This window comes from Malurus melanocephalus, unplaced genomic scaffold (genome assembly GCF_030028575.1).
Source record: "Malurus melanocephalus ecotype Western Australia unplaced genomic scaffold, MMel_1.1 scaffold_427, whole genome shotgun sequence".
NCBI lineage: Eukaryota > Metazoa > Chordata > Aves > Passeriformes > Maluridae > Malurus > Malurus melanocephalus.
In genome coordinates, this window is record NW_026623659.1 from 221,745 (window position 1) to 235,873 (window position 14,129).

The window sequence follows — 14,129 nt, forward strand, 5'->3', positions numbered from 1 at the left end:
ACAGAATCCACCCATCCTGGTTTTGAAGTGAGCTGGGAGCCTGTGAGGAGGAAGGAATGAAAATGCAACACCACATTCCACAGCTGCTTTTATCACTTTATTTATATTTCTAGAGTAGGCTTTTTAGCAGCTAAGCAAATATCAAAACTCTCTCATTACATATATGTATGTATATATATAGAAACATTCAAAAATAAATAACAAGGAATTCTGCAAGTGCAATGAATACATGAAAGAACATTTAAACTTCAGTTAACCAACTTMGAAAGTCTTCCTCCAAACCCAGTAAAACCCAATGATAGTTATAAATTAGCACTGGATTAATTCAAAGGAGAACTTATCCCTCCTCTGCGTACCTTCTAATCCATATCTCCAAGAGGTCATTTTAATTATCACACTGTCACTGCTATTCATTACTCTGCTTTTGGAGACACAGAGCCAGCACTGTGCCTTTCGGATGCCTTGGAATTCATCATATGAAGGCGTTTTATTCTCCCTAAAAATGTACACARTTTAACCCTCTCACCTTGAAATACTGACTGTAACAGGTGTGCTTGGTGTTTKAAATCATTTTCCTGCCAGTGAGTARCTCCTTCTTGCTTTCAAGCAAGTTCTCCTTGTCAGAGAGCAGCTAACTAGGGAAAACCCAGCTAATGGGTGGTTAATGCACAGATACATTCAGCTCAAGTTTTGGCAGATCCTGAGTAGCTTGTCCTTCTTCAGAGGCATGCAAACCCAAGCTTTTTTCCTTACTCATACCTGTTCACTCCTTCTGGCTGCAGTAACACAAACTGGATGGAAATAAATGCTCCCAGGAGATCCATTGGGATGTGGCTCCAGAAGTGTGGGGGAAGTCTGAGACACAGAATGCAGAGCTCAGCCCTGATCCTGCTTGCTCTGTGTTTGTATGGAAAGGAGCTCAAGGACCTCACAGAGAACTCCCCTGTATCCACAGAGAATGTTGAAGGAGAAGGAAGTATCAATACAAGCCAATCTRCTTTCAGTTGCTGCTAGAACCACACCTTGGTTCAGGCCTTGCAGTCAGGTCTTTACTACTGAACAATCAGGAATTGCTTTCACCAGGGACAGTCAATTTAAGTCACCCCAAAGGTGAATTATTTTAACCTGTAGTTATCAGCATTTAATTATTTTAACCTGTAGTTATCAGCATTTAATTATTTTAACCTGTAGTCAACAGCATTTCTCATACCTTTTCATTCACCCCCAGCATGCATCCTCTTCACACAGAGGCCCGTGCAAGGACCCAGCTGAGCCTGACTGTTCCTAGATCATGGAATTCCTGTCCTGGGAAAGAGGAGARGAACAACCAACCCAGCTCTTTCACTAGAGAACGGTGTCTAGGACTGACACTTCTTCAGGGCCACCCCAGGCCAAGAGGAGCTCATTCAGTTACGCTTTCACCCTCAGTTTGGCTCATCCTTTCCCTCTCTTATCTACTGGGTCTTGATACTTTCTCTCCCTCAAGCCACCATTCCAGCTCACACCTGGCAGAAGACAGTGAAGAGAAGCTGCTTCCCAAGGCTTCAGATGGGTTGAAAAGAGGCAATTCTAAGTGTACTCTCCTTTCTTACCCCCAGGAAACATTCAGGACTCCACTGAGGGTCACCCTCTTTTTGTCTCCAGTTTGAGAACCAAGGTCAGATGTGTCAGAGAGTCACACATTGCAGGAGACAAGCCTGCCTAGTGACAGTGGCTTTGAGCAGAGATTTCACATGCTGTGCATGCAATGGGGATGTGGTGAGTTTTACTTAGGGTTTCTTACAGTGGTGTCACCACACTGTTTGTTCACCTCTTTCAGCACTACTCCTCGCTCATGCTGCCTCAGTCATACATCTGTTGGGAAGTCTGGTCTTTCTAGACCCCAGAGTTTTTGATGGAGGACCACTCTCTCTGCCTGTTGGACAGGTTTTGCAGCAAGTTCCATGCCAGCAGCCTGACAGTCACATTTCTCACATGACCCCTCTCCTCGAATGATCTGATAGAAGAGCAAAGAACCCAGCCATGCAGCGGATGATAAACTGCACATGAGGAGGAGCACCTGCCTGGCTCCCAGAAGCCATTTATCCGGCTCTCTTCATGCAAGCTAACAGGACTAGCACATGCAGCAGGCATAAGGGCTTCTGAGCCTGACACTAAAAGGGGAGACATCACTTGGTGCAGCAGAGGAACCAGGACTCCCTTGTTAGCTCATTGTATGGATTACCCCTTTAAAGAGAGAGAAGGGRACTGGTGGAGGAAAGAGAAGCTTTCTCATTTTAACAAATAGCTTTTCAGCCACCGCAAATGATTTCTGCAAATCTATTAGTTCACTCTTTTTTTTCCCCACAGATAGGAAAAAGAAAAAAAAAAAAAAAAGCCCTGAAATTGATTCACCATCTATAAATAAAAAAGAATCAATAGTAAAATTTCTAGCTAATTTCCCTCTCCCTCCTTGCTCCTTGGACTATTTGTTATCTTAGAAATACTTGTCTGGGAAAAAAAAAGAGAAACATCATCGATTGCTGACTGCGACGTGCTCCTCCGCCTTGCCCTACAGCTCTCCTCTCGTCTCCTCTCATCGCAGGGACAGAGGCGGCTCCTTCAGGTGCTCCTGGCTCCTCTTCTCGGGTTTTCCACCAGCCTGGCTGTTCCCTGGGCCCCGCTGGGCAGTGCTTTTATAGTGTGRAATTTTGTCCTTCCTGCCAAGGGAAGAGAGAGAGGACAGGTGCAGTCAGACCTGGGGGTTCCAGCAGCAGTGAAATAAAGCGTGTGTGGGGCTCGCTCCGAGGAGAAGCCGCGTGTGAAGCTCGCAATGAAGCGCATCTGTAAGGAAAGCTTTGGCAGCTCGAGACAAATTAGAGGTGGTTAAAGACCAGCTGGTCCCRTCCTTCTCTGGCCAGAGCAGGGTTAGTCCTTCCAGGAGGCTTCAAGAGCTTTGTGGTAGCTCTGAGCTCTCCAAGAGAAGGGTCCTGTACTTCTCTTGGGTGAGGCACTTCCCACTGTGTTCTCCTGCGCACCCAAAATGTTTCCCTTCATTTCTGCTCATGCATAGCCCTCCTTTCCCTGTGAATATTTCCTTTCCCTGTGAATATTTCCTTCTGGGGCACGTACCATTCACAGCACAGCTGGGTTCACACATCTGCTCACAGCTGGATTGCCCCCACTGCCAGGGGTGCTCACAGCAGGGTCACAGTCTTTGGGACAGACTCTGCAGAGWGCACCCAGCACCTGACACACGATACCAGTGCTTCCAGCATCCAGACCAGTGCCCTCAAAGAGCCCTCAAACTGATACTGCTGTTTCCCCATGCCCAGAACTCCAGTTATCTAACTCAATYACCTAGCAGTCATGCCAGACCTCAGCTGTCACTGTRGTTTGGAGYGTGGCATTTCCAGGGYCCTTTCASGCTGCAGYCCCAGCAGAGCTGTGAGGGTTTTATAACTGGCCTCCAAAGGAGCAGGKTTATGTTAAATACAAAGTATTTTTTGCAGTGATGCCCCAGCAMTTCCCAGGGTAAGAAGGAAGCCATGCAGCAGACCTGGGGAGAACTGACAATAACAGATAAAATCCCATTTTTCTTGATCCCTGCACCCTGTTTCACCCCAAGGAACTGGGCCCCTCTGCTGCCTGCTGTAGTGACACAGACAAACCTGCCTTCCTCACCACACACGTGTCTTTCAGTGCTTTTGCTTTTACTTGCAGAAGGATGTTTTAATACACATTTTWAAATAATTGTAATGATGTAGCTGCCAATGGGGCCCAGGGCTGAGAGGGCTTTATTTCCACCAGCCCTCCCCTCCTCCCTGCTGTCASAGCTGCCACCAGTGCAGCCTCTACTGCATCTCCACAGTTCAATCATCAACCTAGGGCATAGTGGTATTTTGAAGAGATGAACACTGAGACAAAAACAAATAAATGAGGACCCTGGGAGGGATACCTGAAAGGCACAGTGAAGTGAGAACAAGCAGTTTCACTGGTTCTGTGTGTAATTACATTGACATGTTCCTAGACAGCACTGCAGACCTAAACACAGCAGCAGCTCTCAACCAAATGGAGACTCACAAAAAACACAGAAAAACAAGCCCAGCCCTTGCCCTGGGGATGCATCAGCACTGCCCATGTCACTGCTGACAGCCTTCCTGCTCCTCCCAGGGCACAGCCAGCAMTGGATGGGTGGGCAGGGCTCAGCTCCTGGTGCTTCCATGCAGATCCCCATTTCTCTGCATCCACYCRTCCAGTCACTGGAGCAGCACTGYTGAGTSTCATTGCTCCTCTGGGCAAGTGAARSGAACAMTRTAATGCAAAATGAAGTCTTAAACTTTCTTTTTCCTGATTTGGATAACACAGAAAAAGGATATCCTGTTGTGCCAACAATCTCACAGGTGAGATTTTTTGACACTGGCCTTTTTAGCCATCCACTGAGCTGAAGCATCATGAGTGTCAACCACTCAGTTCACATCAGGCACTCGTGGCAAAGTAGTTTTTGGGACATACAGCCCATTGACACGGTCACAATCCTGTGTGACAATCGACAAAGCACAGCTCTGCTACATGTTCATCGCACAGACAACAGTTAATCTTGCAGCCATGCAAACTGTTTTGCAAATTGAAATCTCAGAGGCATAGCAATTACAATACCAAATTTATACCACATCTCTCACTCAACTAATTGTACATCCAAAAAATCACCACTTGAATAATCTGAATACATTCACCTTTGCAGCTAAAAAAGCCTCCTCTACATGCTTGATCTCAACACAATTTTGAGTTACAGAACCCCATGGGAAAGAAATGCCAACCTCTGATTTCAACAGGAAAATTGCTTCTATCTAAATACAGCAGATGCATAATTCACACTGAGGTCTAACAGCTTGGTGTTCCCAGCAAAGCTTGTTTTTACTCTGCAAAATGGGGACATTTCTGCCTGCAGCTCTCCCAGCCCATCTACAGGAGGACAAGCCCTATATAAAACTACTCTGAATGCAATGCACATGTTCACATCCAAAATAACTCTAAATGGATTTCTAATTGTTAGCACATCTTAAAGRCCTTACAATTAATTAGCAGACCTAAAGACTGGGCTGATGTTTGGGATGAGGTTTACAGAGCTGCCAGTGTAGGCACATTTGTGCCACTGTGGCATTTTGAGCTCTTTCACCCRCACAGTTCTTGACTTTTGTTTCCATCTCATGAAGCAAAGTGAGGTGGGGAGATTTGAACTACTGACTTTGCAGCTGGTTATTAAAGAAAGTCAAAATAGAAGAGAATTGGTGTTTAAATTGCAAAGGGAGGTAAAAATGAAGTTATCCAAGCCATGTGAGTGGGATCAAAAATGAGTCATCAAGGCTGGAAAATGGGTGACCCCTGATCCCAGAAACTAAGAAATCTGGCTGCTGTCCTGTTGCTGCTGATCTAATTTTTACACTTTCCTCTCCATACAGAGGAGACAACATTTCCATTGCGTCCATCACAGCTCAACAATCAATGCCTGATCACTTCCAATGCTTCACTCTCAGGGATGCACAATTAACCAGCACCATGTTTGACATTGCAAGGGGAGCGCAGCGCTTTCTGGGAATACCTGACAAGTTTCAATCCTAAACAACACAAACCAAATGACCTGGCAGATAATGACTGCCAGCGCCCTGACAGTTRGATAATGTGCATGCTCCAAAGCAAGGCCAATTAGAAGCAATAAAAACAAATTTGAAATGTTAGAGCAAAGGTCAGAAATCCTCAGCCATTACCACAAACTTGTTTTTTCTTTTTTTCAAGCGGTCACTAGCACCTATTTCCAGTGAGCATCCATTCATGCTACCCATGTCGACCCACCCTACTCACAGGACCCTGTCTCTGCTTCCAGAGCAGGAAAATCCCAGACCAGGGTGATGCATGAAGTAACACRGATGCTGTAAATCTGCTAATTGGGCCCTGGCTTCCTCAGAGCAACAAGACCAGGGAAGGAAATGGAAAGCAGGTGGGTATCTGCAGGCGTACCTATGTGAGGATGCCTGTGAGAGCTAATCTAAACACATTTAGGGTTTAAATGCAAAGCTGATTAGTGAAACCACAGCAAGCTCTTATGTGATATGCTCCTTCAGAGTTAAAGTAGCCATAATTCAATTTATTCATTTAGCTCATTTCCAAAAAGCAAATTAAGGTGGAGTAAATTAAATTAAAACAGCTGACAGCACCTTCATTTTKAAAGGGATTGTTAACATGGACACAAGCTACTCCATACAGTAATGCAGATTATTTTGTCCTGCTAGGCCCCCTGTCAGGCACACCAGCTCCTCATCCTGAAGCATTTTTACAYTCCCTCTGCTCAGGGAATCTCTCAGAGCAGGACCAAGTGGACATGTATTTGGGTGTTTGCATGTGCTTTAGTGTACACGTGCTTAAATCCAGGGTAAAACCCCTGCAGCTGGCATCCTGCTTCCCAAGTGTTTGAGAAGCTAATTGTTCTAATGAGGAATTTGGTGAAGCCTATGCTGGGAGCTGGCCAAGCCTGCACATCTCCCTAAACTCCATAAATAAATCCTTTTCACTGAACCCATGCAAATGTGTCACTGTTCAAAATCTGGAAGGTGATCTTTAACAACAGCTACAAGTATCAAGAGTTGCATAAAACATGCAGACAGGTGTGAGAGCAAGCTCACCGATTATAATTACCAATAGAAAATGGGGGACAACCCCAAAAGCCTAATTTTTTTAGGCAAAACATAAAATTTACCTTTAAACCTTAGTCGTGCTCCCATTACTAATACAACTTACAGCACTTGAAATCAGATTGAAGTTGTTTGACTCTTTTCTATTTTCCTGTCCTCACTCCATTTCCTCCCTCCTCTACAAATTGTAAGAGGTTTTGCTGACCTTTCACGTTTGGTCTGGAAGATTTTTTTTGGTTTATTACACTCTGCTCTCCTCTTAGTCACTGAAAATGGTGAGGGGAAAAGACAACAAGACAATAATTTAAGTTTGGGAGAAGTGAGCTGGGGATGGCAACAAAGAGCCCCTCAGGAATAARGCAGGGAGATGGCTTCACTCACAGCTCTCAAATCAGTCATGRCCAGGTCAAAAAAAGCACAACCAGATGTAGATAAAACCTCAAAAATCCTGAGCTCAAAAGTGTAGAGAGGARTTTTTGTGAAAAACAGGAAGAAGTGAATTGGTGAGAACAGTCCAGACCCAATGGGGCAGAAGAGCCCATGCACAACAGGGAGCAGCACAGCCCTGGGATGGCATCAGTTTGAGCTCATAATCCCAAAAAAACCTCTGGGCACAGCTGTTTAGTGCCGAGATGGAGCTCCAACTGAGTTGTCCAGGCAGAAGGTCCTGCCCAAAAACGAAGAGTTTCCCCATCCCCAACCAGCGTGGTGCTGGAGACAATGCCCGTGGTGTCCAAGGCTGGCAGGACGGTCCCGTGGCACATCCAGCCTGTTGGACACACAGCTGTGCTCTCATACATCATCGTTAAGGCTGCAAAGTCAAGCAGCAAAAGGAGGAATTGCCAGAATAAAGGCTGTCAGAGCAATTTGAATTCAAGCTCCTGGCAGATATGCCTTCTGATGGGGTCTTTAATTACCTCATCACAGCCTACTTTTTCTTCAACAAGGCTGCTGCTTTATTCAGGGCACGATGGACAGACTGCAATTAATGAAGGGCCGGTCAATATTTTGTTCTGTCCTTTTTTCATTCAGTGTGTGGCCTCAGGCGTTATTTGCCACATGCCATCAAATCCCTGCTCTTGGAATTAATCATCTTCTCCTGGGCTTTTCTCTTAATGTGCATCAGTGCAGCAGCTGTGAGATTCCCACACAGGAAGGAATTTCTCATCCAACACTCCTGTGAGCAGAGCACCTGGGTTTTACCTACAGGAAAATATGGGCAGACATAGGGCAGAGCTGCAGAATGCTCCACCAGCAAGGCCCAGGTAGATTTTTCAGGATACCCACACTGTCTCTGTTCAAAACCCATCTTTCCTAACCTCAGCCAGAGCTGTTTACACACTTCGAATTTAAACTTTAGTGTGTCCAGAATATGAGTAAGATGTAACTGGTGGCTCTCAGAGAAAAAATGTCAGTGGTTGAAAGAGGCAAAAGCTCCTCTGCTGATGCTGTGCTAGAGCAGGGCTCTGTTGAAGACAGAGAACCAGAGTGGAAGAAAGAACAGAGAAACAGTGATATGGGCAAAGGGATGAGCTTCAGGCAGTGCAAGCTGACAGGCATTTGTGAATTTTTCCGTAAAAGTTCTGTTTTCCTACTTTAGCCATCACCTGTAACAGCTGTACTCTGCTGTCTCTTCATCTCTTACAAATTTCTCACCTTTTACCAGCCTCCTTTCAGAGGAGCACATTTTGCACTTTCAACCCAAGAAATCTTCACCTTTCCCCTGGCACAAGTAGAAAGAGGTGAGAGCAGGACAGAGGAGGAGCTCCCTGTGCCACTGACAGCATCAAAGGGAGCCCCACTCCAGTGGTTCCCAGTGAGGGCAGARGAGAGGAGCTCTGCTCAGTGAACAGCTCAGAAAAGGAGCAGGAGGAGAGGAAGGGCATGAACCTTCAYTGCTGTCCAACAGCCCCTTTCTGCACTGCTCTCTCCTGCTCTGTGCCCACTTAACCCACCCTTGGAGAGCTGTCTTTGTGTCCAGGATGGGCTCTCTGAGCCTCTCTCAAGCACGGCTAAGTGCCAGCGCTCTCTTCTCCGGCAGCTTCTGCAGGCTGCACAGACCTCTCTCACCCTGCTAGAAATTCAGGGGCCTGCTGGCTTGGCATTCCAGAGAGCATCCAGCATTTTCAGCAAGGCTTTTAATTCATTAGCTCACCTAGGAAAATATTCTAACCTTCCTGCCCTCCCCAGCTGAGTCACTGAYGCTTTCCTACCTTGCTGCAGATGCGTCACCTTCAGGAAAATAATTACTTACTATGTGGATAACAGCATGCTTTAGACATTATCTTTGTGAGCTGGGTGTTTGTTTGGGATCACAGCGTCTCCCTGCCATGAGGACTGCAGGACACTACTGTGTGAAACAAGTCCTGACTTTCCTTGCAGGCTGTAGGAAACCCTTTGTGGTCACTGGGTTCACTCCCAGAGGAGCTGGGGGAGGCTGGAGGAGGCTCAGTCAGARGGAAGGGGCTGRAGGGYTCTGTGAGAGGCTGGGTGAGGTGTGGTGAGCTCCATCACTGGCACAGGTTTCCCAGAAAAGCTGTGGATTCCCCATCCCTGGAAGTGTTCAGAGCCAAGTTGGATGGGGCTTGAGCAAGCAGAAGGTCCACCATCTAGGGGATGGAATGGGGTGATATTTACGGTCCTTTCCAGCCCAAACCAGTCTGTGATTCTGGGTCAATCTACATGTGTAACTTGGGCTCCTCCAGGCAGGGGCAGGTGCAGTTTAACCACAGGTCCAGCTGTATTCACTTCCAGGCACATAAGCACATTACACACGGAATACAGATACAGTTATTTCTCTTCACCTCCTGAAATGAGCAGCACAAGCATTTGTGGCAGCAGAGGGTGCCCCACCTCCAGCCTCAGCCTTGGTTCTGTAACCAGAGCTGTTCCATCAGTTGTTGCCTCTTACTCCAGAGGATCCTGATTCCYCCCAAACTGCCTGCATTGCCTGTGCTGTAGGATGGCTGCTCTCTGACACCCTGACTGCCTGGACAAAGCTCCTTAAAGGTGCCTCAGTTTGGCTACCAGCCCTACTTCTGACCTTCAGGTCCATCTCTCCCTTTTTGTGCCTCAATTTCCTTCTCCAGAACACGGTGATTCCAACACAAACATTTCCTTCCTTGCGGTCAGATGTGCCCTGGAAGAGTTGCAGGTTGTTGCTATTTCCAGGCCTGTCATTCTAACACATTTTGGCTGCACTAATTCCCTCAAACAGAAATTGTTCTGCCTGTCCTAGTCTGGGACAAAGCAGGCAATTAGTTGTCCCTTACACGTTTATTAACTCTGCGGCTTCCTTTCAATGACTGCGTGGAATCCAGTAATGTTTTAATATATTTTCATAAACTGTGGGCACAACATGTCCTGTTTCCACTAATAACCRTGCCATATAATTAGTCCTGATTACACAGATATTTAGTATCATTTTACATATTCCAGTCCTTTCCACTGCCTAGCCAAGGCATATTTAAAGCTACAGCCATCTCCTTTCTGTTTCCTGGCAGTTTGCAAGAATTCCTTTTGGAGAGGGTTGCGGTTAACACGGCAGCTTCAAAGAACAATTTCATTTCGCTGGTGTACATTTTAGATATATACAGGCTCTGATCAAATGTCAGGTGGCAAAGCCCAGGATACAAATAGAAGGYATTTATCTACTTACAGGGAAAAGCCGGTATTTGAAATCCATCAGGAAATTAACAACATGAATCTTTAAAAATCTATTCCTTAAACATCTGTTGGCTTAGGGCTGAACATTGACCGTATTTAGGATTTCACTGGGAGGCAGCTCTCCCCAAACAAAAGATCCCTCACCCCATTAGRCTCTGGTGGGGGAATGAGAAAAATTTGCTCTGTGCAACCCGATTATAGATGTGTATCTTTCCCTGCTGGCGTGGCTGTCTCTATAGAGATGGACATGGATATTTGATGAGATTAAAATGCTTCAGTTACCACTGTCAGTGGTTCTTTAATTTAAAATGAAGAAAGCAAACAAACATTCCTTCTGATGAGGTAACTGAATGATGCCAGGGAAAAGCACTTTGCTGTCAGGTGGTAATTAGGTTCAGTAATAGTTGTGGGTTTTTAGCCTTGGAGGCTGTGGCCCCTGGGAGTCTGAGAGAAATGATACATTCAATTTCCGGAGGAGAGGAAGATGCTGGATGCTTTTCTCCGCTAACCCTGCAGGTCTCTGCAGATAAGAGCATTCAGAACTGCAGTGCTGACAATMCTCCTTGAGCCAGCCTAAACTGTGGTGTCAAGATCACAAAACAGAAAAGGGAGATGGGCTCAGAGCAGGCCTAACACAGGCAGCCTGGCTCTGGCCATATATATAAGGAACTGCCTGTATGGCTGCAATGAGGGGATTTTTAAAAGCTGCAGAAAGGACTCCAGCAATTGCTCTCTGCTCTGGGCTGATATTTGTAACATCCATCTTACACATCACCAGAAAATCTTCAGTAGGAAAGTGTTCCTTTGCAAACAAGGAGCCATTCCCACAGCTACTCTTTCAAGGGAGGAAAAAAGCAGGTMGAAGKAGGRAGTGAATCTCAATGCTCAGCTGCCYCTCTTGCCAATTTRAAATTGCCTTTTCCACCACAAAATATCAATTCTATTCAKTTGTGCTGTTAGGAGTTGAAATCCAAATGAACCATTCTGATTGGTCTAAATGCATTTAATTGAAATTTTTTCAGTTTGGAGGAATTATTGCAGTTTTCTCAGAACAGAGGCAAATTCTGAATATGATGTTTTCCATGAAACAGGTGCTCTGGTTCCTGCTCTGCTTCCCTCTTCTTGTGTTGCTACACAGMTTTTCCAGTCCAAGGAATGTGGTTCTCCATAAACAGTTCCATGGAATCTCCCCTGCTCCTGCCACAGCCTAAGGGACACTGAGAGGACACGGCTGGCCAACTCCAGAGAAGGGCCAGCAGCGTTGCAGGGTGTCAAGCTTGGGCATTTCAGGCCTTTGTGCATTSCTCACCAGTGCCTGGCTTCATGTGGTGCTTCCTTTTGTGCCAACACCCACTGAGCTGGCTGTCACACTGCACCAGGGACCGAGAGGGGATCCCCAGGGACAGTGTCCATCTGGGATGGCAGAAGGAATCTGCCCCTGGCTGCCAGCACTGCAGCAGCTCTGAGGGGAGGCAGACAGCTCTGCCTTTAACGCAGTCATTTCCTGAATGCCTGAAAAAGTTTCCACTTCCAGAATTAAAACTTTGCGAAATAAAGTGGCTCTGATTCACTCTCAGGAGATAAATGAAGGGTAAGTCCATTAAAGATACTGGTGTGAGATTGGTGTACAGCAGACAGAATTCAGGAAAGATATCGATATCTCCAAAATCCTCTGAATATTTTTTCAGACATAAACCAGGTATCTTTCCTGATCATAAATGCTTTATTTCCAAATGCAATTTCAATAAAATAAGCCCAGTTAGACTAGCACGCTTATTTTAAAGCCGTAATGCAGTAGCACTGAAGTTTAGTCATGAAAGGTATTAAAAAAGCAGCCCTGCTAAAGCAAGAGAAATTGCTTTCTGACCTACCGAGTTTTAGGAGTAGGTGCCAGTGGTCCCTCCACCAAGGAGTTCAGCCTGTAGTAATCCAAGAATGTCCTGGCCACGTTTCTTCCAAGCTTCATATCTGTGAGATTTTAATTAAGGAGCATTTTCTTTCCAATCATTAATAATAATACTACTACTAATAATAATAATAACAACAACAACATAAAAATAAAGCAGAGCTTAAAGGTAAATTATTGCTAATTAATGCAAGAACAAGTTTTACATTAACCATCCCACAGAGCTCAGGCTTCAGGCAAAATGACTTACACAGGCAGATAAGGTGGGGGTCATCTTGTTTGCTTCTTATTTTCACAGGCAGATACTGCATAAAACCACAGACAGGAGGAAACAATCTCCCTTTCCCCCCACGCCTGGCTGCAGATTCCTGTGCTTCTCATGAAATAATACACCAGACGAAAGGGGCCTTCCAATTTCCACATTCAGGGAAAATAATGACTTTAAAATGCTTGGATACAGGCCGTKTTCCTGTGCTTGTATCCAGGAAACAAGGTCAGATATACCATGGGGTGAAGCTTCCATGGGCCAGTGTGCTGAAGGTTGGGATTAAAGCTGCAGCCCTGCACACCTTCAGCTCTGACCCCCACCGTGTCAAGGGAGAACCCATTGCTCTTTCCCTGTTGTATTCAGGACCCGMAATGGTGATTTTAGCACAGAGCTGAAAGGACTGCAGGTTATCTTAACGAGTTCAGCAGTAACTCTGGCGTGTTTTGTCTCCTCACCAGCCACGACTTCTCCTTTAGCTGACCCCTGAACTCAGCATTAGGCACATCAAAGCTGCCAGGAGACCTCACAGGCACAGGAAACAGACCTTCCTGAAGACTCAGCTGCTTACCAAGAAGTTGAAAAACCTGTGGATTTCACTGATAAACAACATCCCAGACAATATGTCCATGGGCTGAATCTGCTGCTCATGTGAAAAGTCAGCATTAAGCCTGCCTGTTACAGAGCAGCATCTCCTTATCWTCTACAGGGTGATGTCCTGGGAGACAAACAGTGGATGTCATTATACACAGCTGTACTGTGGGGGCTGAAAATTCCTTTATTTGCCTATTTTGAACTGGTGCCCACTCGTGGTTCTCCAGGGCACAGCCTTGATGGTTGTGGTGAGGAGCATTGCAGCAGTGCTGAGGTGGGTACAGAGCCTGGGGAGCCAAAAGAGGCCTTTGCACCCCACACCCAGCAGTCCAGGAAGATAAACCATTGCTGGGTTTGTGTTTTGTGTGCATGTTCTGTGTTATCAATAGTTATCTGCTGATGTTTYTGTCAGAGGAAAATTCCAGAAGTGCCGTGTCCCAGGGGCTTCCAGCAGCGCCGGTGAAGGCTCTGCCTCCTAAATGAAGCTTTTATTGCCCGCCCACTTACATTAGACACATCAAAACAAGTGAGCATGAGGCATCAGGTTCAGGCATCACGGTGAGATCTCTTTACCATTTATTTATTTATTTGTGAGGAAGGTTGAACAGATGTGACAGTCTGTATTTGTGCAAAAATTCAGCACTCGGCTCTGGTGGCTGAGGATGGCTCCTGGCTCTGCATCTCTCCAATGATCTTGCCCTGCTCTTCCAGTCCCCACTGCTGTGCCTGGGGACGGTTCTGTGGATCTGTCTGTTCTGTCTGAGGGTCTATCCTGAGGTGCTCAGTGTGATCCMAATGCTGTCTGTGCTCTCCTGGCCAGCAGCACGGCGGAGCAGCAGCTGCTGTTCCCGGCTGTTCTCCGGCCATGGCACTGCCCAGCAGGCTCCCCTCGCTGCCAGCCAGCACTGCCAGCCCTAAGTGCTGCAGGAAAACTCACCGAGCTGGASATGGCCTAAAGCTGAGCGATTCGAGGGAGGGCAGTGTTGCTCTGACAGCATTTTGTGGTTGTTATTGGAATTTGGGGATGGCT

The 14,129-nt window shown here is 46.2% G+C and overlaps 1 protein-coding gene across 1 annotated transcript in view; it reads right to left on the minus strand.

Moving 5' to 3' along the window:
• Positions 1-2,385: 2,385 nt before the first annotated feature.
• Positions 2,386-14,129, minus strand: part of LOC130581694 (cytosolic carboxypeptidase 6-like) — a 137,040-nt gene continuing 125,296 nt past the window's right edge. Inside the window, exons 4-5 of the mRNA XM_057379949.1 lie at positions 12,206-12,302; positions 2,386-2,699 (exon numbers count right to left, since the gene is read on the minus strand). Of these exons, the coding sequence (XP_057235932.1) occupies positions 2,576-2,699; positions 12,206-12,302 (221 nt within the window). The 3' untranslated portion in view covers positions 2,386-2,575. The remainder of the gene's footprint in view (positions 2,700-12,205; positions 12,303-14,129) is intronic.